Source organism: Diadema antillarum, unplaced genomic scaffold (genome assembly GCF_040938485.1).
Source record: "Diadema antillarum isolate AM-2024a unplaced genomic scaffold, OU_Dant_1.0 scf00000119, whole genome shotgun sequence".
NCBI classification, from domain to species: domain Eukaryota; kingdom Metazoa; phylum Echinodermata; class Echinoidea; order Diadematoida; family Diadematidae; genus Diadema; species Diadema antillarum.
In genome coordinates, this window is record NW_027271008.1 from 1,202,969 (window position 1) to 1,230,826 (window position 27,858).

General features: G+C 37.8%; 1 protein-coding gene across 1 annotated transcript; it reads right to left on the reverse strand.

Moving 5' to 3' along the window:
- Window positions 1–2,269: 2,269 nt before the first annotated feature.
- Window positions 2,270–26,808, reverse strand: LOC139720011 (eukaryotic translation initiation factor 3 subunit L-like). Its single transcript, XM_071631389.1, has 18 exons — window positions 26,671–26,808; window positions 24,688–24,730; window positions 23,535–23,688; window positions 22,526–22,605; window positions 21,305–21,366; window positions 19,656–19,725; window positions 17,775–17,848; window positions 15,545–15,625; window positions 15,057–15,147; window positions 14,109–14,263; window positions 13,196–13,366; window positions 12,262–12,395; window positions 11,647–11,820; window positions 8,952–9,009; window positions 7,572–7,610; window positions 6,516–6,608; window positions 4,834–4,914; window positions 2,270–4,223 (listed from the first exon to the last, which is right to left on the reverse strand). The coding sequence occupies exons 1-18, from the start codon at window positions 26,701–26,703 to the stop codon at window positions 4,188–4,190; spliced, it is 1,629 nt and encodes a 542-aa protein (XP_071487490.1). The 5' UTR covers window positions 26,704–26,808; the 3' UTR covers window positions 2,270–4,187.
- Between the last annotated feature and the right edge of the window lie 1,050 nt (window positions 26,809–27,858).

Below are 27,858 nucleotides of genomic sequence, written 5' to 3' on the forward strand. Positions count from 1 at the left end.
AAAACTTTTTTTCATTTGCATGCATTTCTATTGATCTCACTCATTTTGCCTCCTAAATTATAGCATTGGCCTATGGGAGTCTCACTCTCAACTAGTTTCCTGTGTTGGCAGCCCTTATGATTAATATAACAGTCTCTTGTCGCTCCTAATATGTTCCATGTGTGTTGCTGTGGCAGTGATATTGTAGGCCTACAGACGATATAGTTATGGATCTTTTCATTTCGATCATGAAGGGCAGTAGTATGTCTTTTTTTTTAACAGAAGCAAGCAAAACAATTAAAACAAAGCATTTCTGGGAATAATGTACTACTAAAATAGATTAGTCATGGTCTACTAACTTTGTATTGATTGGTCTGTATTAGCTTCAAACAGTAGTCTCCTAAGTATTAATTTTTCATTCTACATCATTTTGATATTTTCAGCAATCATCACACAGTTATCCAGTTGGTAGGCCTACCTGTTGCAAGATATAATTGTTGTAGCACTAGTGCTTAGACTGCTTTAAAAAAGGGGGGGGGGGATGGAAGGATCTTTGCGGGCATTTTGTCGATTAAGTTTATGGGCAACTTACAAAGAGGCAGTTAAATCGTATCTTTTCTGTATCATTCTGATTTATTTAGACCCTTATAAAACACAGGGTAAGATGTGATGTCCATCTTAACCCATACTGTACTGAATTCTGAAATGCCCATAGACTGAATATGCAGGCTACCGGGTTCCCACACAAAATGGGTTAAGAGTGAGAACTTCATTCAGTCAGCTCTGGACATGTGTGTCATATCACTGTAATGGAATTCCTGTCATTTCTCTTGACGACTTTTCTGGGTTCCCCTCCCCCTTTTTTTTATGATGAGCAGTGTCTGCACAATAGGGCCTGTAAGTATGTTCTTTGTTTCAAATGTACTCTTTTTTGTTGACTCTGGAATTCATCATAGTCACAGGTATTTTGGAATTACACACCATTTCATATCTTCACTGCTACGCAACTTTCAGTAAAACGATAATTCTATGTTGTACTTGTTTGTGTGTCAAATGCAGAGAATTTCAAACTAGGTAAAGCAGCATCAGTACATTCAAGTGTAGTAACAATACCACTGCAATTTTAAATTCTAAGCCTTTGATGATTACTGTTCAGAATGTGACATTTATTTGTGCAGGTTTGATTACACAACTCTCTTGGTTGTTGTGCATAAGTCACCTCCCATGTGTGGTCATTCAATCTGCATATGTATTTTTTTGATTTTTCAAATCTCCCCTTGTTTTAAAAAGAGTCTAAATAAAGCGAAATGAAACAGAAAAGATATAATTTACTACCTCATTGAAAGTTGTCCATAAACTCTGTCTATAAAATGCCTGCAGAGTTCCTTCCACTCTTTCTTAGCAGTCTAGTCACTGCTACAATTTTATCTTGTGATGTAGCAATGAATAAGTGTGTGAGGGTTGGTGAATATATCAAAATGATGATTTAAGAAAAATCTGTTGGAGACTGGCCAAAACGTGTGTGCAAATGTGAAATTGTACAGGTCTACATAACTATTAGGAGAAAAAAAAATAGCACATCATGATCTGGAGAAGAAATTGATGTAGTATCCTATACAGTCACATATCCACATACCCCTCCCACAAATACACTCCCACACACACACACACATGCACACATATCCAATAAGGTGTAAATATAGCAATGCTGTGTACAGTACAATTTGTTTGTATTGTACTGATGCAACGGCGGACGGGGGGTATTTCATCAAGCATACACATATTTTTTTCTGACAAATTTGCTCTCAGCCAATCTGATGTAAGCATTTCAGTGGCTTAAAACAGTTTGTCAAAAAAATAAAAAATAAAAAATCTGACAAAACGCTCTATAAAATGCCCCCCAGAATTATATACAGGTGCAATATGTAGCATATAATGTGTACAAAGTCTACACACATGATTTAACAAATCTTGTGTTTAGGTTTCACCAGCTGCTGTGCCAGCCAACCAATATAGGAGGAGTAATACCATGATGTTATGTGACAATATGAGCATCTCATCTTTAAACTGACACATCACTGACTTTAACAATATCTTGCATGACTTTTAACTTCCTATACTTTTTTTTCCACATCTCAACATAGAAAGTCTACAAACCATGTACATGTAATTTCATGTTACTTCAATTTATGGAATAATCATCATCTGTTCAAAACAAGAATTGAAATCTGCTTTCATCTCACTGTTTATTCATAAATGACAACATTAACAACACATGGATTCACTTTGACTTCCTTTTATTACATGTATGTAAAACTGAATTCAGCGATTTCATATCACTGTTTACACTCTCACATACCTAAACAGGTGAACAGACAGTGGCTGAGGGAAATAACATGAAGACATTCAGGTTCAAAAGTGTCCTTCTGATTCTTGATACATTATCTATCATTCACCATGAATAATTCGTCTTTTTTTCTCCCTGGAAAATGTATATCTTGCTCAGGCATGTGCACTAGTTTGTTCCAGGGATGCAGTTTGTATCCATGATCCCGTTTCTTTATTCCTTAGACTTCATCCACTCTTTGCTGCCTACCACAAAGAATTCAAGTTTTAAATCAAAGATGGTGAACTTGAGGAGAGAAGGCTACATTCCTGCATAACAATACGGTTAATATTTACGGTGATAATGGCCGTTTTCTTTGAAATAGGTAAGATGTGAGTAAAAACAGGATTGTACAACTTGAATCCTGTTTGTCTAGTTCACTCCTGACGGGCCAGAAAAATACAGAAAAATTCAAAACATGAATAAAAAAAAAAATATGCCGATTAACATTCACTGAAGGAAACACCTGCTTTTGATTACGCATCAAAGAGCCTGAGCCATTCTCTCTTTTTCTTACTCATCATTATCTTGAATAAGAAGCAGGACATGTGTCCTTTTTCTTGGTTCAGAATAAGTGCTTCTAATACACACTGGCTTCTAAATATATTGTACAAGTGGAAATTCTAGCAAATTTCGAGCAGCATAAAACTAGTGTGAAAATGAAAGTGTGTGAATTTTTGGCTCGTCAAATGTAATATAACTTTATATCTTTGATTTCAAAGTAGGCATATCGTAGGGGTAGACCTATTATTTTTTTGTTTCTTGTAGTTTTCCTCATGTTCGCTAGTCCTGTAATATGAGTGAATTTGCTGTCATAATGAAGACCAGTAACCTTTTACTGTAATATAATGCTGCCAAAGCATTTAAACGCCATGGAGCAGTGAAGTGTTTGAGGTGCTCACTAGTGACCACCCTTGACATTAAAAACACATGAAATTAAACTTACCCGACCGAGTGCAAAAAATTCCACTTCCACAGTAATCTAATCTTGGCATACGAAAACTTGAGGAGAGCCTACATACTCTACACAAATTTCTACTTACTGCAACATAGTCAGAGCTACTAAGATGTCAAGAAAGATATCATAAAACAGTCACACTTTCTGTTCTGTTAACAAAGAGTGCCATTGATAGATAATGTCGTCTTGACCACTCCACTGGCACTGTATAATAAAATATATTTTGAGAAAGCTAGTTTGAAGTCAATCCTGGGTGTCAACAGGCTAATCACAGGCTAGTAAATACTGCAGTGTTTACTTTGTGCAACACTCAACATGAAGACAAGACAAAATATTGTACAAATTCTCACACAAGAGAAGCAGTCTCGCTGTACCAACAAACTTGGTTTGTTGTAGATATGCAACAACATTTTAATTGCAAAAATGTTACCTGATGTTCTACACTGTTGTGGTCAGATGACTAAGTAGTTTCTCATCAACTTACAAAAGAAGACTAGAAATCTTTCTGATGGATTATACTCTTAACATTGCCAGAAAAAAAAAGAACAATGTTGGAAATGCAACTTTTTACACATGGGTTGCATACGCACATGATGGTATACATCAAGGTAAATTCCAGTGATCTTCCATAGCTGACATGTCTCCTTTAAGACAATGAAGGGGGTGTGATTTGAAAAGAATTGTTCTACCCTGCAGTTTACTGTGGCCAATATGAAGTTGTTGCAACACTCTTGGCCAAAGTCACCATCTGCCTGCAATGTCGTCGCTGCTCACTACAGATGTTTTCCTTGTTGTTGTTACTGCCATATTGTTGCCTAGCTATCTGATGCTGCTGAATATGTAACGTATCACATCTCTTCGCCTCTAGGATGATGGCATTTTCTTGAGGTTCCTGTTCAGCTGCAGACAGAAAAACAAGAGATCCAAACTCAAAGTACTGGTTGCAGTCTCTCTCTAAAAATAATTAAGAGGGTGTTTTTGCGGTATCAAATGTCACAACTTCCTTGCAAACAAACATGTTTTTCATTCCACTGGCTGAGAGTGGGTAAAGAGCAACTGCACAATTCTCAAGGGTTTAAAAATTTCCAGGCACAATCTGACACTTCATGCTGCGTGTGCTCCATGTGAAAGAAAATTTCACACAAACGGAATACACATCAAAACCGTACATTATCAAACTCATGTTGATCACCACAATGAAAGCTTATCCCTTCAAACAATAATCTCATTATCTCCTACCTATATCTTATGTCAAGACTGAGACTTTCCTCAGCATTATTCATTATGAATATGATTTTATTTATTTATTATCATTTTTTTTTTCACAGAAATAGTCATATCCTGTGACCAACAAGTTTCATAATTTGAAATACATGGCATTCATGAGTGATGCAAATTATTTCTTGCAGCTGACACTGATGGCATTCCTGCTGTTGATAAAAGTGTCACAGGCGCAATGTGTGTTCTCTTACACAACGGAAGAGAACAGAAAGGTCTTCTGGTTACATACCTCATGAAATTTATGGATTTGGCGGATGAAGAAGTCCCCATAGCGACGAGCCACCTTTGTGTCAGCGATGTGAATCATGTCCTGTAATACACAGAACAAATACAGATGTGGAACGCAATATGTATGGTTATTCAGTCATTGAGAGAAGATAGGGGTGAGATAAAGAAATCTGCCAAGACTATTGTCTGTTCTCAAATTCTATTAACATTCAAGGACAGCAATCTTTGTTTGCAAGATATCATATGGGATCTGGAATAAAGAATGCCAGCTTGTCGGGTTTAAGATGTTTACAATTCCTAGCCTTTTTAATTACTTTTTTGCAAAATCTCTCAATTTCTATCATTTCTTTTTTCAAGCATGGCATTCATTAATCACAAAAGCTGGTGTGAACTTCTACTCCAAATAACCTGCTGGTTTGGCAATGGGCAATGGTAGCAATAATAGCAAGTCATATCTTTTTTTGGAACAATGGTAGCATTAATAGATATCACATCTTTTGGGGGAATGGGGCTGTGGGCTTTTGCTTACAGCATCTATATAGAGATGTTCACATTTTCAAACAAAATAACCTCATCTAATCTGTAAGACCTTCCTTGAATATTTGCCTTTGTGGGCGCTTGTGGCATTCTGAAGGTGAGAAATACACATAATGCAGCAATTATATAAACCAGTGTGTTCTTCTATTCTTTCTTTCTTTTAAAAGATATAGCAGAACGTAGAGTCAGGGAAATCCCACTGTAAAAAGGTTGCTTGGATCACTACTTTTACCTTGTTATAACCCGTATCAGGGCAATTACCCCCTGAGGACAATTACCCCCCTGGCTAAATACTGGTTAGTGATAAGGTTAGAGTAAAGATTAGGGTTAAGGTTAGAATTAGGATTAGAGTTTGAGATAGGGTTAGGATTAGGTTCAGGATTAGGATTAGGATTAGGGTTAGGGTCAGGAGAAGGGTCTCAGATAATTGTCCAGGGGGTAATTGCACTACTTAGTACTTGGTACTTGGTAGTGATCCTCCAATAGACCCCAAGCGGAGTTTAAACTGGAGGTGCCGGCAAAGGGTTGACTCAATTTGGGAGAATGTATTTTGAAACCATGGTCTTAAAAATGACTTGGTTAACTTGAGAGATTACACATTGAGGAAGAATATTCAATGTCCTTGTGGTTCGAGGGAAGAAAGAATTCCTGTACATATCTGTGTTGCTAGTTGGTACCTCAAACTGACTTGAATGCCCCCGCCTACTTCTATCAGGTTTAGGGTAAATATGTTCTGTGTGATGTATGTCAATTTCCTTGCGGAGCTTCTTATGAAAACAGGGTAACCGGTGTATTTCCCGTCTGTGTCGGAGTGAGTTCCAATTGAGCGAACTAAGCAGCTGGGTGACACTTGCTTCTTTGTCGTATGTGTTTGTAACAAAACAAGCAGCCTGTCTTTGAACTTGTTTGATGGAGGAAACATTCTCGGTAGTGTAGGGATCCCAAGCAGCGGTAGCATAATCAAGATGAGGACGAGCAAGGGTTAAATATAACTTTTCCTACACAGATGTTGAACACTAGACCCATTATAACCACTTGTAAACATACTAAAAAAGAGACCAGCTGAATACTGTAGTAACAAATGAAAACCAACAAATTTACCTCATTAAAAGCAATACCTCGCTGTAAGCAAAATGAGATACTCACCCCATCGATGTAGAAATCGACCTCAGAGGCAGATTGGAACTCTCCCTCAAGCCCACTGGCTCCCTTGGTCCAGACGAGATTCTTCATTTTGTGCTGAGGGGGAGAAACAAGAAAAGGAACTGGAGTAGTCTTTTGCAACGAATTAAAGCTAGAATTCACAGTAAATATTACAGTCGAAGTACTTATGTGCTCTTTGCAAACATCCATGGGTTTGGCTTTAGCAATTACATTGCACAATCCCTTGAGTTGGTGCTTTACGTGTGTCTGCTAATTCATTACTGTGGACTGATGACTGACCTTATATAAAAGAAAAACAAAGAAAAAATGGAGTCTGTACTTGCCATTATCGTTTGTGATATATTGAGTCAATAAAATGTCTGAGCTGTGAAATCAAACTTACTGAGGGGCCACCTCACTAAATAGCATTTATGCTTCATTTCTATGAGGAGACAGGAGACCCTGTCAAATTCTGAACCTCCTTAGGAACTACTCAAGTCTTCAAATTGTTTCCAACTGAGCACGTAGATACTTGGCAAAGATATGCTTGTGCTCTCAAAGCTTAAAAAGCTAAAGATGTCACCATTTACCATTACATAGTTCTCCTGCTAGTTCAAGTTCATCTTTTTCTCCATCTCCAACATAATCAAAGGCACATACATACAATGTGAATGAAAGGAAAGAGTTGTGAACATAAGTAACCCCCAAAAGCAGGGTACATTATACTTTTGATGATGATAAAGAAGTGAAAAATTTAAGTGATAAATAATTTGGGGGTTGGAGATGAGGCTGAGACCATTTGATTATACAGGTGTCCACCAAACTGTCTACAACTGGGACCCCTCTTACATTTATAGAAGAAAGCCAGTTTGAGGCCAGCCCTACTCATAAACAGTGCATCAAAAGCTGAGGTGGCATAAGGATGCCCCCTTGTAAGGTAATTGTCAGTGTGTTGTTGCTGTTTTTTCCCCAATGTGTATGTGTTTCAGTTATTAGTGATGACATGACAGTCGCTTCTATTCTAGAACATTGATATGCGAAATGTACTGCACAACTTACCTTGAAACATAAAAGATGGGTGCGGAAGACCTCCTCAGTCTGCAAGCAAAATGTAAAAAGGAAAAATGGAGGGATAGAGAGAGAATGTTTATAAACATCACAAGTATGGAGATGTCACTTTCTTGCTCACAAGTAGAAAATGCACTTGGACACAAAACAGTACAATTTGAAACTCAAAGATCTGAACTTATTCTTTGATCCTACTTTAGATGGTCAAAATATTCCTCATTAATTCTATATTTCTTGAGAAAAAGATCAATGTTACCCTACATAACAGATTCAGTGTAATAGACAATTATATTACTCTCTGACTGTCTTCCACAAAGTTATCTCCTTCTTCAAATGGTGCAACTACAAAAGAAAACTATAATTTGCCAAAGAAAACTATAATTTGCCGAGTAAATTCTACAATGATAAAAACAAACTATAAACATCGACTTTGGTGACATTAAAGGACAAGTTCACCTTCATAAACATAAGGATTGAGAGAATGCAACAATATTAGTAGAACATATCAGTGAAAGTTTGAGGAAAATTGGACAATCGATGCAAAAGTTATGAATTTTTAAAATTTTTGTGTTGGAACCGCTGGATGAGGAGACTACTACAGCTTGTGAGTCATATGCGTACAACAGTATAAAGAAAATGTAAAAGAAAATTCAACATATTTTCACTTTTTTCGCGTAATAAAAGAGCTCTTGACTTGCCTCTTTTCTAAGGCAGGGGGAATAATATTACCTATAACATTTGTCGGTAACGAGTCAGGGGAATGTGTACTTTTTTCAAAAGATGGCATTTTGTGAAATTCTCTTTATATTTTCCTTATATTGTTGTACGCATGTGACATCTAAGTTTTTCATACACTGCAGTAGTCTTCTCATCCAGCGGTTACTGCACAAAAACTTCAAAAATTCATAACTTTTGAACGGATTGTCTGATTTTCCTCAAACTTTCAATGATGTGTTCTACTAATATTGCTACATTCTCTCAATCCTTATGTTTATGAAGGTGAACTTGTCCTTTAATAAGCAACTGGAAACACTGTCGTGCCTGGTTGGTATGATGTATGCCATAAGCCGAGTCTTTTGCTATGTAATCTGCTCACTAAACATCTTTTATATTAAGTAGCAAAATGGTACTAAAGAATTTATAAAATTTAACAGAAATACTGCATCAACCCTCATAGCAATACCGTCATTTGCTGTTCATTTCTTTTTTTCGAAGAAAATTGAAAAATGTGTCAATAAAAGGCTTCAAGGAGGAAAAAAGAAAGTTTAACTTTTAATCATCTAGATACATAATGCACAAATCATTTCGTTGCAACCACAATAATTGTCCTGGCCAGCTAACTTTTATCATAGTTATACAAGAGTTTCTCACCATGTCCAAGAATGCAGCCAGTTTAGAAACAGGCATTGTAGTGTACAGCTTCAAGAAACTGTTGAAAAACAAAACAGAAAATACATTAATAAATAACAAATAATGAAGAGCAGTAGTGCCTCTTTACCATATACAAAGTATACTGTAAAACCACAAACATTCATGGAATGAAACTTTCACGAATTGTCGACTGGCATCCAATGCACTGTGTAGATAAAACTTTCGCTTGCATTTCACTTATGTGAATCTTGGCCCTTAACAAAATTTGCAGAAGTTTCATGCATGCCAAAATGTGTGGTTTTACAGCATAATTTTCTTTCTAACAAACAACCAAGAAATTCAAATAAAAAGTAACCAATGACATTCACTTTCACTGCATGCTCGGGATCAGAACGGCCTAGGATTTACACAGCACATCTGAAATCTCCACACCAATTCTTGCACTTTTATTTTCCTATTTTTGGACACAAGAAAAGTAAAAAGGATATCTCTCTGAGCTTGTGCAAGTTATGAAAACCTGCACCAAAGTTATTATTATTATCATTATTATTTATTCGGCAATTCAATATACAATATACAATACAAGCTGACATAAAATACAAACAGAAAATCCAAAATACATGATATAAAAATTGTGGTGGTTCCAGGTGCATGCTGCTGGTTGCCAGGGAGGAAAAGGCAAACTTAATCACCGAGGCTCGAGACCTTCCTCCCCTACCAGTGCATGCACCCAGAATCAGCTATATCAATGTAAAACATATGGAAGAGATAGGACGTGTATTCACTAAGATACAGGATGAAACATTTATAACCTTTGACCCTAATTTACATACCCAAAATAATGTCTAAACAAAAAGTTTTTATTTTATGAAATAATGTATGTGACATGAACTAAGCATGTGCAAAATTTGAGGGTGATAAAAACTGTTTTTCTTGAGTTATTGCAAAGAAAATTGCAGAAAGAAAGAAACATCTCAATACATTGCAGATAAGCTTTAAATTCAACCAAGTTTTTTGACGTAATCCCGACATCGTATGAAAAAACGAAGGGTACATTCACGATAGCCCAAAATCTCAGCTACAACATATTAAAATCTGAGAGAAATTCATTGAAGCATAAGTGAGCTAGTGCTCAAAAAAAATAATCATGTCAATTTTCATTTGCAGAAAAACTGCACTCCCATAGAGATAACACGTCGTAACGAAGATACAGAATGAAGTACATTCCTCATATCCTAATCCTTCACTATTGCAGGGCTGCTAATCGCTATTGATTAAACAAAAAGAAAACTAGAAATGTCGCTATGGCGACTGGTATGCCTCCGCCATAATGCATGATTCTCCTAATAGGTCTATAGTACATGTGGACAATGTGTGATTACATTTTCACAAAATTGGCAAAATATTAAAATGACATGTTTGTCACAAACGTATTGAACGTTTACCTTCCTTGACCTATGTTTAATTGGATGAATAGGAGAGCATGTATTTGGGAATTTAAGAACTTTAACTTGACTTTGACCCTTTCATAAGTTTATGCACTGAGTAATTTTCAAGGTATGGAGAAAAAGTGCAATTTCTGTATTGAACAGTAAATTGTTATCATTTTCTTCTGGCCTTTGATTTATAAGAGAATCACTGTCAGGCAGAACATACATAAATATGTACTAAGTTTCAAATTAACTTGAGCCACTTCCGAGATATGGAGAAAGAAGTAAGTTCAGCACTTTCACTTGATCTTTGACCTTTTGACCTTTGACCTTCTTGGCAAAAAAAAAAAAATCCCAGAGAATCTCTATTGGGTTATACATGCATACATCAAGTTAAAAAAAAAATAATCCTGCTGGCATTGCATAAATATAAGGAAAATAGTAAAATTTTGAAGTATTGTCCTTGACCTTTGACCCCTGGCCTTTGACCCCATGAACCCTAAATTCCCTAGATAACCACTGCCAGTCAGTACATGCATATATACTATGTTCCATGAAGATACCTTGAACAATTTCCAAGATACAGAGAAAAAAGTGAAATTTTAACATTTTACTTGACCTTTTGACCTTTGACCTTTTGACCTCATGACCCCAAACTTTCACCAGAGAATCTTAATTTGGTAATACATGTGTACACTAAGTTTCAATAAAATATCTTCAGGCATTGCATAGATATGGGGGAAATAGTGAAATTTTAAGCATTTGACCTTGACCTTTTGACCTTTGACCTTGAGCATGTGCACCCAAAAGTTGATAGGCACAACTTCACCCCCTAATACACATACATGCCAAGTTTCATTAGGATACCTCAAAAGGTTTTGGTAGTTACCCTGTCCACAAAATTCATTACGGACGGACGGACGGACGGACGGACGGACGGACAACCCGAAAACATAATGCCTCCGGCACCACTTCGTGGCGGAGGCATAAAAATACTCATGCACAGCGAAACTAACTAACTAACTAAATAAATAAATAAAGGAAAATATATAAAGGAAAAAAATGATATCTTGGTTTAAAAACAGCAAATTTGCAAAAATTATGCATGTTTCATCAAATTTCAGAGTTACAAATATTGTAACAGCAAATAAAAATAACTTTCACTTTAGATGAAAGAAAACATGCACAAAACAGGTGTATCATACAAACATTCTAGTTTTCAGCATACCATAGATGCTGCCATGACTATAGCAATCATTACCCACCTCCTGATGGTGTGGATGAGGATCTGCTGGGAGACCTCATCCCGGAACACTTTCACCTGGAGCTGGAACGGCTCCTTCTGGAAGTTGCCGCCGGGGTCGTCGTAGTTTGGTGGCACCGGGGAGAGGAAGCGGGGGCAGGCGCTGGAGAAGCACTCCTCGAAGGTCTGCACATCTCTGTGAACATTTGGAAGAAACAACAAAAACTGCATCAAGCTTTTTAGTTTAGGGACAGGTGATTTCACGGTACACCATCTTATTCCATGTATTTTTCTTGGATGTGAGTGTGGGCCTGAAAAGGATGTATATGATCTCGAGCATGTTCTTACTGTCCTCTCACATCTCAAGAAAGAAAACATGGTCTCTACCACAATGGACACCTTGAAGGAATATATCATTCCTCAGGTTTTACGTAATCTTCCAGACTGAAATCATTCTCAAAACTAATCACATACAGAACTGCCTATATGTAAAGGACCCTACCCAATAAATGATCGAGCAAAAAAAAAAAAAAATCAACAAAAGGTATTTCGCCACGAGTACCTGTGAATTATAAAATGACCGTGGGTGCACCGTGGCCCTCTTACAGGAGCCTTAGATATCTAAAGTACAGCTCACCCTCTCTGCATCTTCTGGAGTTTCTCTCCCAGCTTGTCCCTCAGCTGCATGTGGACGCTCTCGTCGATACGCATGGGGTGAAGGGTCAACACGATGGCCAGCAGCTTGTAGATCTTGTCCTGCAGTTTCTTGATCTGCGTTGGACACACATGACAGTATTTGGATATTATTCCATATGCAAGTGCCATGTGATTAAATGTTTTTTACACCAGTGGAAAAAAAAAACACCAAATGAACACTACAGCATATAAATGTAAACTATTGAATATATAAAATATAGAAAAACATAGAATACAGAGATGTGGATTATATTTTCCCTATATTATTTTGATGTCAAAAATTGAATGGTGAGTTTTTTGTTTGTCCATTTGCTTCTAACCCATATGACATCAGGATGATCACAATTCAAGTATTAAAAAGATGTAATAAAAGGGACCTTATCTTGAAAGCTATTTGTAAGCTTTGGCAAGGGCACAATGTTTCTTGAACATCACTGTCACCACAAAGTCTTTCCCTTGATCATAACACTTGAGTTTGTTTTGCACAGCAAGAATGGATGGAGTAGAAACATGTCAAGCTCACAAAAAAGGACTTTCAGGTCTCAATAAATTGTGGTACTGCAAACCAAGTAGCAGCTCTCATGTATGACTTTCAATTTGGCAACACCATGTGTGTCGCAGAACATACATACACGGTTTGCCAAATTACTTTGGCCCAAAATCGGACATTGCTAAAATCTACCTTTACATATTAAATGATGATTTTTTTTTTTTTTTTTTTTTTTTTTTTTGTTAAATTGAGTTGAGGGCCAAATTTTGACAGATGAGAGACCACGCATTACTGTACAAGAAAAAAATTGAAGTTGGCCAAATTTTGAGAAACCGCTACGTGGTTCTGCCAAATAGCGACCGATCTGGCGTCCATTCTTACTCACCACATCCACTTGGTAGGAGCCAGTGGAGAGGAGTCGGTTGGTCCTCTGGATGAAGAGGAGGATGTTGGTGAAGCTACGGATGGAGTCCTGGTAGCGCCGCATCATCAGGTAAGCAAAGCCAACGTAGTAGTAGGTGCTGACCTGGCAGGCTGGCACCCTGGAGTACAGGGTCTATGGTGCGAGGAATGATGTGCAAGGATGTACAATCATCATTACTACGAAAATAAATATTATCATCAAAACATTCGAATTGATAACATGACTGGATGAACACTTTAATCATTGCTGCCGAGAAAATTATCATTTTAACCCTAACTAGGCCGGGCTATTTACTATTTAGGTAGATGATAGAGCCAGAGAGGGGCCTCCCCCCTCCCCCCCCCCCCCCCCCCCCCTTCAGTACAGAAATACTTTGCCCTACTTTGGGAAAAGGAAGCAAGTGACAATGCTTCAAATGACAAAACAAAAACAAAAACAATATATATATGTTTTTGGGTAGGCCCTTCAGCATGGAAATTTGTGATGAGAAATAATGTTGAGATTCAAGCAAGTCATATGATGATGTATTATGACAATTCAAAGATTATCTATACTCCCAATGAAATAGTGATTTTTGTATTAAAACTTGCTTCATTTTGCCAAGGTATTTTAGATCTTTTGCAAACATAAAAATTTGACAAAAGGAAGCAAGTGACAATCATATAGTATACATTATATATGGTACACGCACTCATTGTAGCCTACATGTACCATATATAACTGCATTAGTTGCAAGACACTGGAGGGGAATGAGCTGCCTCCACAAAAGTCTGTACACTTTTAAATTGTGTTCTCCCCCGTCCCACCCGCCACCATGCCCCCAACGCCCCCCCCCCCCCCCCCCATCCCAACCACTCCCTAACAGCTTACACACCTGTTCGTTCAGCTGGATGTGTTCCAGCACCTTGATGGCCTGGTAGTAGTCTCCCAGCAGGGAGTGCAGGCGCAGGAGTCCAATCAGACTGAAGTAGCCTAACATCTTGTAGAGAGGGTGGCGGCCAAAGTCAGACGCTTCTGTCTCCGGATCACCTGGTTATTATGGAAACATACCCTCTGTGCAAAGTTCTTCCATATACATCTTATCTACAATCATTTTTTCTTCAACACTAAACACCATTCAACTACAGTAAACAAAAAAGAAACAAGGCAAGTGCCAAAATGTGTCTCGCCCATTTGCGTAGAAGAAATTAATGTTTTTCTTAATCCCAGAAGTTCATTGACCCCGCCTATGACCTTTGACCTTGTGGTGACCTTCAACTCCCCAAGGGACATCTACTATCCAAGTTTGGTAACAAACGGACTTATACATCAAAAGTTATGAACCATAATCGAAACGCGCCGTAAAACCTTAACATTGGGCCCTAAAGTTCATTGACCCCTGCCTGTGACCTTTGACCCTGAGGTGACCTTTATGTTTTGTAAAATGTGTAACTTTGTATAACCACTCTTCCCTCCAAGTTTGATTGAAATTGAAGTCCTCAGTAGAGAGTTATTCAAGTTTTTGTAGCATTACGGACGGACAATGGACGGACAGACGCCGCATGCGATCCCTAAGTCTCCCTGCACCTCCTGAGGGCTCTACAAAAACTATGACTGCAAATTTTTCTGTGGCTTGCTTTTCCATAAATAAGAACATTAAAAAGGTCACATTCAATCTTACATGGTTGAAGGGCCATGCAGTGTAAAAAATGTTTGAGAAGCATTATGAATTTGAACAAACTGTATGGAACAGAATAACTAGTTTGGTCATGACACAATGTATCTTCATTGCGCTATGGTCATGCATTGCTTTGTAACTCAGACTGATACACTATCCCTTTACCTCCTAATCCATATGCCTCAAGCTGTTGGTTGATGCCAGATTTCTCAACCAGAGAATGGAGTACATTCAGGACACTGTGAACATTCCAGATCTGATGGAAAGATTAAGATATTGAGATAAGTGATAGTGCATGTCATGCATGCAAATGAGACAAGAAAGAGATCTTTAAAATCCTATGGAAACTTTAAAATGAAGATGGGGATCTGAACATATATTTCTTGTTTTCGATATTACAGGTAATGCAATACCATGCTTTTTTATGATAAACAGTCACGATTAGATGAAAAGATGACTATAAAACTTCGTGTCACCTTGCAACAAATTATATCAGAGATCGTACACTTCATACAGACAAGCACAAAATATGAACATCAAAATAAATTAGCAGTAGTGTTCACAGAATTCATATGAGGCATCTTGGAGAAAATGAAGTTGATAGAGTCAAATCAAAAGCTACAAAAATAAAAGAATAAAGAATGAGATCTGACCTTGGGGTTGACCTTGAGAACAGAGATTTCATCTTCTGTCTTCTCCTTCAGTTTGCACCGGTACTTGCTGAACTCTTGAAACTGTCAAACAAAGATTAAAACAACATCAAAGCAAGAACATACATCAGAGTGTTGTGGAATGCTTGTGTAGTGTTTACACACTGTCTTTTACCCTGTAAGTCTGAAGCAAACATGAAGACAATTTGTAAAGTAACATGACAGCATACAACAAGTAACTTCCCTGTTCAAGTAGTAACACCGAAATAAGCATACTAACAGAAATAAAGAGATCCCTCATTTAATAAAGCACAACTAAACAAAATACATTAGAGAAAACAAACACTCAACACCCTTTTAAGCACTCCTGCTGATATGTTTGCACATTTTCTTATTCTTTATTTTGTACATATATTTTTCTTTTTAGTAAACAATGAAATTTTCTAGTTGCCTATGTTGAAGGATGATGACACAGTATGCAAGGATAAGCTGTGGGTGAGATCCAGAGGGACTAGTTGCTGAACAGTGGAAACATGACCTTCTGCTTCACAAGATAACCCTGGATATTGGGGGTAAACACCTTATTCAGGGCTGTACATTAATCTATTTGTGACCCGCGACAACGGTTTCAGGCAAAAGTCGCAAGAGCAAATTCCCTCCTAGGCGGGGTGCAAAGATTTTGACCATTATTTTTGTCGATTTAGGTTTTTTGCAGAAATCAAATCTTTGATATGTTTTCTACATGTACCCTAAATTTCATAGCATAAGACTAAGTTTTTCCTATCGAAAATGGAATTTTAAGTACCCTATGTTGGATCGCACTCGTCAGTTTCGAGCTTCTTTCGAACGCCGCGCCAATATCCCCAGTGTTGCTACGGTGCATGGTCTCGCATGCGATTGGCTGGTGCGTCGCATACATTTACATAATTCGGCTTTCGGAGACACCAGTTGCAGCGTGTGGGGAATGCTTTGTCCACGCGTGCACGATTACATGCTCCATTGTTCTTGCTATAGTGGTTTATACGCTCGCTCTGTAGTGCGTGCTCTTCGTTTGGCTTTCTGTCCAAACTATTCTACCGCAATGTTCGACAACGGAAGTGAAACAAAAATCGTGTAGCATGACATAATCGTGTGAAAAGAAAACTAAATATTCTCAAATGTGTCTACTTGTACATGTAGTAAAGATTATGACAGCAGACTGACTCAATGGAAGGCAGATAAGAGGAAAGGAGCAGTCACATGTGACCAATTATATTCAAATACTACACGTCAAAATCGCATCAAACTAACGAGTCATGTTTTTTTTTTTTTTAATTTAAGCATGACCCTTGCCAGCACTAGCAATTCTGCTTTCAAAAGGGTCACCAATGATAAAGACAAATCAATCACAATGAAAACGCGATTTGTAAATGTGTGGATTCGCCACCGCTCCTGTTACATATGCACACAGTCATGGCGTGTGGATGCCATTGCGTAATACGTGCACCATACACGTCATGTACATGTACACCATACGTGCAATTATCGTATTCGCCATCTTGAAAGAAGTACTGGTAAACAAACCCGAGCGAAACGCATTGTTTTTCGGCTCCATACGCTGAGCTCCGAGGAAGGTGCCCGGGAAATTTGACTCTCTCAGTGAGCCAATCAGAAGGCGATGTGGTTGCTAGAGGCGGGGCTTAACATCAATTGGCACCATCGTACGGATGGGTGATTCTCCCCTCGCATCGCCGCTCGGACATTGTCTTTGAGAAAGAGGTGAATCTTCAAAGCCTGTTTTCTCGCAATTTTGTCAGGCTAACAACTTAAAAAGTGCATTTTATTTCTCTTTCTGTGCCCACTTATGGTGCCGAAGAATACAAGTGTTTTATATCAATGCAAAGCTTAGGAAATGGGAAATGTGATTCAGTGAAAAAATGAATTTTCAAAATTCCCGACTTTTGCCTGAAACCGTTGTCGCCGGTCACATTTTTTCTACTGGTCTGACAGACAGGTCAGACCAGTAAGTACCCAACTTTTCCATTTTTCACTGGTCCATTCCTGACAAAGTTACTGGTCCAACAGTGATTTTTACTGGTCAGGGACAGTCGGACCAGTGTCAGTGTGCAGCATTGCCTTATCACTACCCTCACAACTCTCTGGATAGATTGTGGACTAAAGGCTATCAATTATCAATATGTCCCCCAAAATAAAAACACATTTTTCAAAACGTGTCACCAGAGTACAGTCTTACCTGATATATGAATTCATCGATGATGTCCCAAAGCCACTGATCTGGTAGCTGTAGATCCACTGGACCTTTTGCATCTAAAATATTCATGACAGGAATCACAGACATTTATAATTTTGATGACATAATTAACATGCATTCTGGCAATGAACCTGGATTTGACTGTCCTCTTGCTATTCAAAACTTCACTGTAACTTTATGCGAATGTCATCAGTCTCTACTTGAACAAGATGAATATGCCAAACATTACTGTGAAATTCACACACTGTGTACATAAAAATCTTAGTTTACATGGCTACATCAAAGTGGAACATTCTTTTGCAATCTATGAGTTTTTGTTCAAGGTCATTGTTAAGGTATGTTACTGCCTTTGTGGGTTAATTTCTGTTTTCAAGCATTTGAGGAACTGCTGAAAACAAGCTGATTAAACTGTAAGAAGGGTTATATATTGGGAGGAGCTTTTTTTCCTTATCACACTCTTTATCAGCAATAATAAAAGAATAAATGCCTAAAGATGAAGTTAAAGCTAGAGTTGATGCATCAACACAAGTTCTTTGTGGATAAGCAATCATACAAGTACATTATGAGTGCTGGAGTGAACAAAGATGGAAAACATTGAACCAATGAGAATAATGCCTCTCGCACCTCTCAGGCAGGAGGCATACGAATGCATGATCTAGGCGCATCAACTATTACTGAAGGAAGGTCTTCAGTCTCAACAAGACCTAATGAGGAACTGGTTATCTTTGTTTATTCCAACTGTCAAGACAATAATAACGATAATGTCTCCTTTATCCAGGGTAGCCTCTTCAGCATTCCCACTGCTCTATCAGAGGGTCATGCCCTTATTATTACTGTATATGGCGAATATTTCGCGAGTCAGCTGCTATTCGCGAAATAAAAAACACGCGAAAATATTGACTCTAATGCCGATATGAATGTGACGTACGCGTATACATTTCTCCATTCAGAACAGGACTCCGCGATCGCGAATTTAACCACTAGCAAAATTGTCGGGAAGTCCCGATTCGCGAAATATATGGCGTATACAGTATTACCCTAGCATAGCCAGGTACCCATTTATACACCAGGGTTGAGAAGACCGCGGTGGGTAAAAACATCTTGTCCAAGGACGTAAGCACTGGGCAGGAATTGAACTTGTGTCCTCCAATGGGGAGTTGGGAGTCTTATCCACTATGCCACAGCACCTCCAGACAACAAAAATCTAGACAACTTGCTACTCTTCTAAGATAGCCAAGAAATGGCATATATACTCCTAACCAGCCTATATTTAAATAAACATATTTTCTCCGTCAGAACACAATGTTAAACTCCATACTGTGGAATACTCACAAATACAAACTAGAGAAGCACTCTAAGAGCGCAGATCTCCGCCAAGCAGCTCATTTCCACCACTGATCTTGTTTGCAAAATGAGATCAGTGATTTCCACTCATATACATATGCGTGCTGAAAATCGCCCGATTTCACAATATAGAAACCTTTTGTTACGTCATCAACTTCCAGCTGCACGGTGTGCCTCGCCCTAGCAGAAACTAGAGCATGCACTTTAGTGCACATATGCAAACCTCTATAAAATAAAATGGCAGCTTGAGCTCCCAAGTTCATTGACCATACCTGCCAAGATATTGAAAACCCTTCATGAAATCCATAAAAAGTCCCTGATCACTACCAAAATTTAATCATCTGTTCCTTGCATCATTCTCAAACTTTCCTGTACGTTTCATCCAAATCCGTTCACAACTTTTTGAGTTATTTTGCATTTTCAAACAAACATACAAATGGCGTGCCAATGAAAATATAACCTCCTCCCTTGTCAGGGGTAATTAACATTGCATTCAGTGGGAATGGAAACATGACTTACTCAGGATGTGGTTGAAGAGATTACAGTAGTTGTAGTAAGCTTCAAATCTCTGCATCTGGTCTGGTCCAGTCTGAGATATTTGAAAGATAGTAGAATACAACAAAAAATATATATATACTAATTTCTTCTTCTTGCATATATTCCTAAATGATAGTTGATATAATTCGAATCATATTAAGTGTTGTGAGAAATTATGAATTTCAGTCAATATTCAGGAACTCCTATGATCTATCTCCAATTTATCATATGAACATAATCTCTCATCACTTGCTGTTATGATTTATGCTATAAGCTGTAAAGTGGAAATTGTTGTGGTGTGAAAATTTTAGCACAATCCGTCCAACATGATACTAGTGCAGGAATAAAAGTTCACAAAGTTTTGGTTGCTATTTTTGCAAGAGTGCATGATTTTGGACGAGTGCATGATTGTGGACAGGCAGAAAGAGATGAGGCCAAGTGAAATTAGAACCAACTTTTTAAATGGAAAGTGTGTGATCAAGAGAGCTGGAAAGTAATCTTGAGGAGGCCCATGTGTCTGGTAAGAACACATGCATGACTACTAGTATTGTAAACAAAACATTGCTCACTGAAACATAAGCAGTTAAAATGGCAGTGTGAGTGATACTTAAAGGGACATTCCAGACGATTTTCATAAGTTCACATCATGTAGTTCATAAATCGACAACTCCATGTATAGATTTGTGGAATTTATTGTGGTTCTTGAGCAGAGAAACAATACTTTGAAAAATTTCAAACAAATTACACTGAACAAGGATGATGACATAGGAGGTTCACATATTTCAGAAAAGTAGCAGTGTAATTCCATTACAATACTGCTTGGTTGCGAGTTCACCTGTGCATAATCTATGCATGCCTTCTTCTTTTGTTCTGGTTCCTTGAGCCCCAACTCATGCATTCTTATGGTGACTCTGCCATGTCATCATCCTTGTTCATTGCAATTTGTTCTAGATTTTGAAAATATTCTTATTCTTCATCCCAATTATCACAAATTCTGAAACTCTGTCCTCAGTATAACAAATTTATAGTTGTTCAAATGTAAAAATCTGAAAATCATCCGGAGGTCTCCTTTAAGTTTTCAAGGCTCCATGAAATTTGTATCTTTATAAGAAATGTTATAATGAAATATCATTTTACAATTTCATCTCAAGATAAGTGTATCCTGTGGGGGGTAAACTGTCATGTCATTTGTAGATCTCTTCACATTCGCTAGCCTTGTAGCATGAATAAATTTGCTGCTGTAATGCGGATCAGTCTCCTTTCACTGTAGCATGTGCTGCCAAAGCCCTTAACCATTGTGGCAGCAGTAAGCTGTTTGGAAGTGCTCACTTGATTGTAACTGTCCGCGAAATTTAAAGCATGCAAAATTCATCTTACTGGGCCGAGCATGGAAAATCAATTGCAAAACTGAAAGAAAATGTCTACTTTAACAGTAGCTATTTTTTCAAATTTAGAGAATGAAAAGCAATGTCAATATCACAGTACCCCATGCTACATGATAGACGGTTCCATTTTGGTGTGAGGAAAATCTTACTCAGATTTATATTTACTGCTTTGTTTAAAACATTTTACGGAGTACATTTACAAGTATCAAAGTAGATAAGCACTAGTAGAGAATTTGACTTTCTTACCTGTGTTCTTGCTAGTATGTGCCTGTAGTACAGCTCCTTGTACAAGATGATGAATACTTCATCTAAAGAGTGAAGTAGTAAGAATGTATTCTTGGTACAGTGTCACATTTCAGTGTCAGTAAAAGTGTCACTAAAAAAGTGTCACACATTTAGGTTCTTGTTAATTAAACATGCAACTTCCATACACCATATTTCTTCACAGAAATGGTACCAACAGGAACGCTAAATGATGTTAAATTCTTCAGGGTCATTTCCAAAAGAGACTTTGACTCATGTGTTTCAATGGTTGACAATTGAGAATGTAATGCATACATTTGAAGAGTTCCTTTCCAAAAGGTGCTACATCCACTTTTGATGGTAAGGAGAAAAATCTGGATTTTTATCTCACATGCTTCCAAGTCTTTTCATGCAATGACTTTATGTCCCATAATAGCAGCCCAGAATGGAACAAAGAAAATGTGCCTCGGAAAAATCTATGTCTTCACTGATTTTTAAAGAATTCATTTTCTTTTCTTTTCTTTTTTTAAGATTTTGTGAATTTAGAATCTTGTGGAACAAAAATTCAGGCATGGTGATGAATAATACGTAAATATTGCTTTCAGTGACTAGTTTCTGCATATTTGTGCAGTTTTCTCGTATGAAATCACTACACGTTATCCTGTTTCCTCCACCTCTCCAAAGAATTTGCATGCATAGAAATGAAACATTTCACAGCCAATGCTGAAGTAATATGTGGGTCATCTGGAAAGCTACCAGGCAGGAAAGCTAGTCAGTCTGGCCTTACTCTGGGGGCCAAAGTCCAGTCAAGCATTCACACAGGCTTCTGACTGGATCCTGCTGGATTTCAAACCTTTGCAGACAAAACTCAATTTTCATTGCCTGATTTCTCCATTTTCACTACTTTGAGGAGTTTACTGTATGGAACTACCAGTAATAAAACATTAACACTTTCTGTCAAAAAGTCCAATTTCATGGAAAATGGATTGAGCACCTTTGGAAAGGAACTCTTCAATTCAAGTCTTTGTTTTACAGAAAGAGATAACCAAGTGAACATGTATACGTAACAGACACATTTCTTGACAAGAAGTGTACACCATATATTGAATGAACTCATAAAATTGCATATCTGGAGTACAAATGGAATTGATGATAACTAAAAGTCATTCAATTCCAAATTCCCAAATATATGGCTGTATGTGAAACCATGTTGCCTGTTATTACCATTCTCGACAAGGGGTGCTATGGTGTCTGCAGACGGCCAAGCTGAGTTCTTGAAGTAACTCTCAGAGAGTTTGTTGAATCTGTCAGGTTAAAACAGTACCAAATAGATGGTTTGTGTGAAACAGAGTCTTCTAGAACAAATACTGTCAAAAACAAGCTTCCAGCAATGCACAGGCTAAGTATATGATGCTATATATTCCTTTCAATACATGCTATATAGCATACCTAATGCCAAGTATTCTATTTATCACAGCTGGCATCTTTAAAGCTTAGAACCATCACGTCCCATGGAAGATTTAATGGATAGTAAGTCAAATGACAATGAATATTTCATTTACTGTCTTGATGTAACATTCACCTTTTTGATCATACTTTTATCTTACCTCCAATAACTCAATGATGCAAGATGATTCAAGAAATTTAAAGGGATGATGAACATATACCTCAGTAATCAAATTTTTCGCAAAGTAACAATTGGTAATTTAAACTATGATGTGATTTGCACTGTTCTGAAATCACATGCAATACTCAAGTACAGTGTTGAAGTTGGAAATTTTGCGTAACTTGAAAGAGAAGCCATTTAGACAATATCAATTCTGATGTAACGCACCATTCTCCACATGCCTAGCCCACATGTTTGAAACTTACAAAGAGTAAGTCAACGCTAAGTCCAATCCAACACATTACAACCAAATTCTGAATAGTGCATTGCAAAAGTATCTTGCTGAAAGCATAGACACTACATATCATTACACTGCTTCAAGTCCCAGCGAGATTGATTGACTTTTTCAACTCAGAAACAACACTAGCTTTCACTGATCAACACAACGTAGTATTACTGAATAAGTCATTGTCCGACCTCTTCAATCAATCGCTTACCTTATGGGACACAAACAATGCTTGTTGAGAACAAACAAAATGAAACATGGGGGACGGAGAAAGAGATAATAAAATGAGAGAAGCAAGACAACAAAGATACAGCAGATCAACATGCTGGGGAAAAACTTACGTTGTTTCGTAGCAGAAGTTGATCTCGTACACATTGTTTTCCTTTATATTACGCTGGAAAACCTGAATGAATCTCTTAATCTCCTCCGGGACAATGTAACGCGACTGGCGAGGCGGGTAATCCTGCTCATACAGGAAGTCTTTGCTGGGGTCACCTGGAATAAATCACAGAAGAGGAAAAATACAGCAACACAAAACAGAAGAAGTACTTTTATCATGTTGGCTCGTCCTGCATGTACAGCGTCTTAAATCAGTCTCATGTGGTGCCCATTGTAACTATAATCTTCAGTCATAACATCTAAGGCTCATGTTACTTTACTCTGTGAAATTTGTGCGATTCAGAATCATCAGAGTCAAGGTGATGTGACAGATGTCTTATAACACCGCCTTCAGTTTTGGTCTAGCTTTGAATTCTTAAAGGGAAGATAAACCCCAAGAGCAATGTGAGTTGAGTGAAAGCAGCAACATTAGTAGAACACATTAGTGAAAGTTTGAAGAAAATCGGACAATCGATGCAAAAGTTATGAATTTTTAAAGTATTGATGTTGGAACCGCTGGATGAGGAGACTACTAGAGGTTATGACGTATGAGTGGACAACAATACCAAGAAAATATAAAGAAAATTCTGCAAAAATCCATTTTTCATGAAAATTACAAATTCCATCAACTTGATATTGACATATGTTAAGGGTAGCAATTATTCCCCCTGCTTTCTGAAAGCGGTTGGTCCATTGCTCCTTCATAATTCTAGAAAAGTGAATTTTTGTTGAATTTCCTTTATATTTTCTTTGTTTTGTTGTCCACTCATACGTCATATCCTCTAGTAGTCTCCTCATCCAGCGGTTCCAACACCAAAACTTTAAAAATTCATAACTTTTGCATCGATTGTCCGATTTTCCTCAAACTTTCACTGATGTGTTCTACTAATGTTGCTGCTTCCACTCAATTCACATCGTTCTTTGGGTTTACCTTCCCTTTAACATCACCTTCCCTCCTCCATATTTTCACAGACTGTTGAATATACATTTTAAGACAACTGTTCTTTTACACACTTTATAAGGGTTAGCAATCAAAACTGCTTGAATATAGTGGAAGAGTCACAAAAGTTGTTGCGGTATGTCTGACCAACAGAAAACAGATCTGAAGTGTCTTACCTGTGTGAGACTCATAGCGATCATCATAGCCATACGGGTCATACTGCAATGAAAGAGGAGATAACTTATTGTATTGCACATCTCAGTCATGCCTGCTTACTTGGCACTAGGGTAGTTTTGCACAGCCTCATTTAGATCTGATGATTTTAAAACGTGGGTATTATATACACTCTGCAAAAAAGAAAGTAAACACTTTTTCCAGTTTGTATTTCCCGTAAATATTACTCCTACTCGAGTCGAAGAAGGATAAAATAAAAATTAATGTATCATATACCATGTTTAAGGTAAATCAATTGGCTATCAACATAGTAGGTTGATACTAAGGCCCAAAGGAAACATCTACACAAGAGTGAACACATTATTTTTTGTCCTCCAAGGCACATAAGAAAAAATTGCAAAAATTGACATTTTGTCATTCATTTGCAAATACCCTTCAAGATAGCAATGATTATAAAAGACCAATTCAACACAATGAGAGACATGAAATACAAAATGTTTTTGTTCTTGTATCTCTTTTATTTCCTGAAACAAAAACAAAGTGGGAAACTAAAGGAGGAAAATCAGAATTTTCTGTCAACACTGTTTCAAATCGAACTTCAAATGACATAAGGAAGCGAATAAACCATGATAGGGTAAAGGCACCAGTATTCGGTCAGCCCCCGGTATTCGGTCACTTATTACTAGTCACCAGCCAGTAAGTTCAACTGTCACAACACATGCAAATCACATTGATTCACATACTTGCACACTCATTAACAACAGGAAACTCCCTTAGCCCCCTCCAAAAATCCATCCAAATCCCAAATTTTACCGTCAAAAGTGCAGAATCGGCGCTACTTTCCAAAAGCGTGCGCGGATAAGGCCCAGTTTTAAGAATACGGGTCACCGAAAAAGCGCTAAAAATCGAGAAATAGGCCGTTCTCTCGCAGGATTTTTTGCTTATCGCAAGCTTTGGAGTCTGATGGTATCCTCAAAAACGTAAAAGAAAAACAAAATTTCCGTACGTGCCGATACAGTGTCTCAATGCACAAGGGTTGAATGCAAGTGCCGAGTCCCCAGTATTCGGTCACCAACGGGCGCCGCAACGTCCCCGATGCAATTTTGCGCCAACAAGGTAGCGCGCGCGCCCGTTTTTCAGCTGCCTTGAACACGCATTGACTTTGAACGCGCATATCGCGCGACCGAATACTGGAGCCGGTGACCGTATACTGGGGTCGTATTGGGGAATTTTCAGGGTGATATATTTTGCGATTTTGTGAAATTCTTTGTCATATTTAACAAAATAAAAATTGAGATTAAAGAAATTTGATATATTTCACATACATTGCTGCAGATATGATGTATGTATGTATTATTTTAGTTTGAAAAATATTGCAAAAAAGCTTAGGTGACCGAATACTGGGCATGTTACCCTAACACAAATTAACAGTGATAAAATGGATGGGATTTCTTTCTTTCATTCCGTTAATTTAGGAATTTAAGAATTCATTAGACAAGTTCAAGAACCAAATATTATTTTCAATTTTTATTTATTATAAAATTTGACTGAAGATGGAGTGTACCCGCGCGCCATCACTTTTTTCATTGCGCAATCCTTGCAGACTTTTGCAGTGTCAGTGATGGTGTGAATGATTCAACTGGTTAGTGTTGCTGGGTCATGGGGTGGGGATCGATAATTTTGATCGGTATCACTGCGTTAATCTGACCGTCGGTGATGGAGCTCGATTTAAGGCAGTTGTTTGGGAGATAGCACTAACACCAGCACTAGCAGTCGCACCGAACTTGAAATCACTCACACTGCGCTACTGCGCAGAGCCGGGCCGGTCTAGCCGATGCGATAGTGATACACTATACAGTAGCATGATACAGAGTTGTACGGAACAAACAACTTACTGAATGGACTGGGACTACACATTTAATGACATTGGTCGCATATGTTAACCTCGCACATCATACGGGTTAACTCATATCATTATACATTACCTCTGCCCCATAATCATCCATCTGGGAATGCATGATAATTTTCTTCCTACTTCTTCACTCAGTACAAATCAGCATTCGAAAAAAAACGAGAATAGGTTTAGTACAATAATGGCGGTCAACCCCGGCACATTTCTCTACGCATCGCATGCGCCTCGGTAATAATTTTTTTTTTTCACGACATACGCCATCAACGTCGGCGAGGAGAATGAGGGCCACTGATCTCCTGTTGACCAGTGAGTCGGATCGGTAGATCTAATCATAAAATCAGTGGTAAAGGCCGAAGAGGAGGAAAATAAAGATAAAAAAAGGAAAAAGCATGCTCGGTGTGATTTATCATAAAGTGTCAGGTCTATCCCGGGTCTCTAGACCAACATTAGAGAGTGGTAACTTTGAGATTGTAAAAGTTACAGGGCGAGGACATAGAGATTTGAATTAAAATTTCCTAAACCAAAGAAATATATATATATATTTTTCATGTTTGTTTTGGGGTTGCCTGTTGGTTTGTTTTCTTTATTTTCTTCGTGTGGCTTCTCGTGTACAAGGACCACAGGAATGTGTGGATTTGGGGTCGGGGCAGGTAGGGATTCTGTCTTATTGATGCACTCTTGCTAAGATGAACTCGGTTATAGCGAAATTACGTTACAACGAAGTAAAAATTTAGGTCACGAAATTATCATCAATACCAGTCTAGATGGTGCAAAATTCGCTCACAGCAAACATGGTAATAATGAAATTCTTTCATGTATAATGAAGCCATTTCCAAGCTTCATTGATAAACCAATCGTTATGATTATTTACTATTTTTGTTGCCATGACAAAGTGCATTGTTTCTTTTTTTATGACATCATTCGCGCATATACTTAATATTATATTTGAAAAAAAAATGCCCTGATCAGACGAATGAAAGACATATCGACAACTTGTACTGCTTTGAATCATGTTCTCTTTTTCTTTTTCTTTTTTTTGTTTGATGATGGAAATAAATAAACTATCGAATTGAATTGAATAAAGAAAACATGAAAAGTTTGCTCTGTTGTGAGGTAATGCAGATCCCATACGAAATTAAATAGCAGAAGAAATATTTACAGATCTCCGGCATTTCCATGAGCGAACACTTTACATTTCAATGTGTTTATAAAGAAATCACTCAATTCGCTGTCAGTGCCACACACCATTCCGAGGAGAACT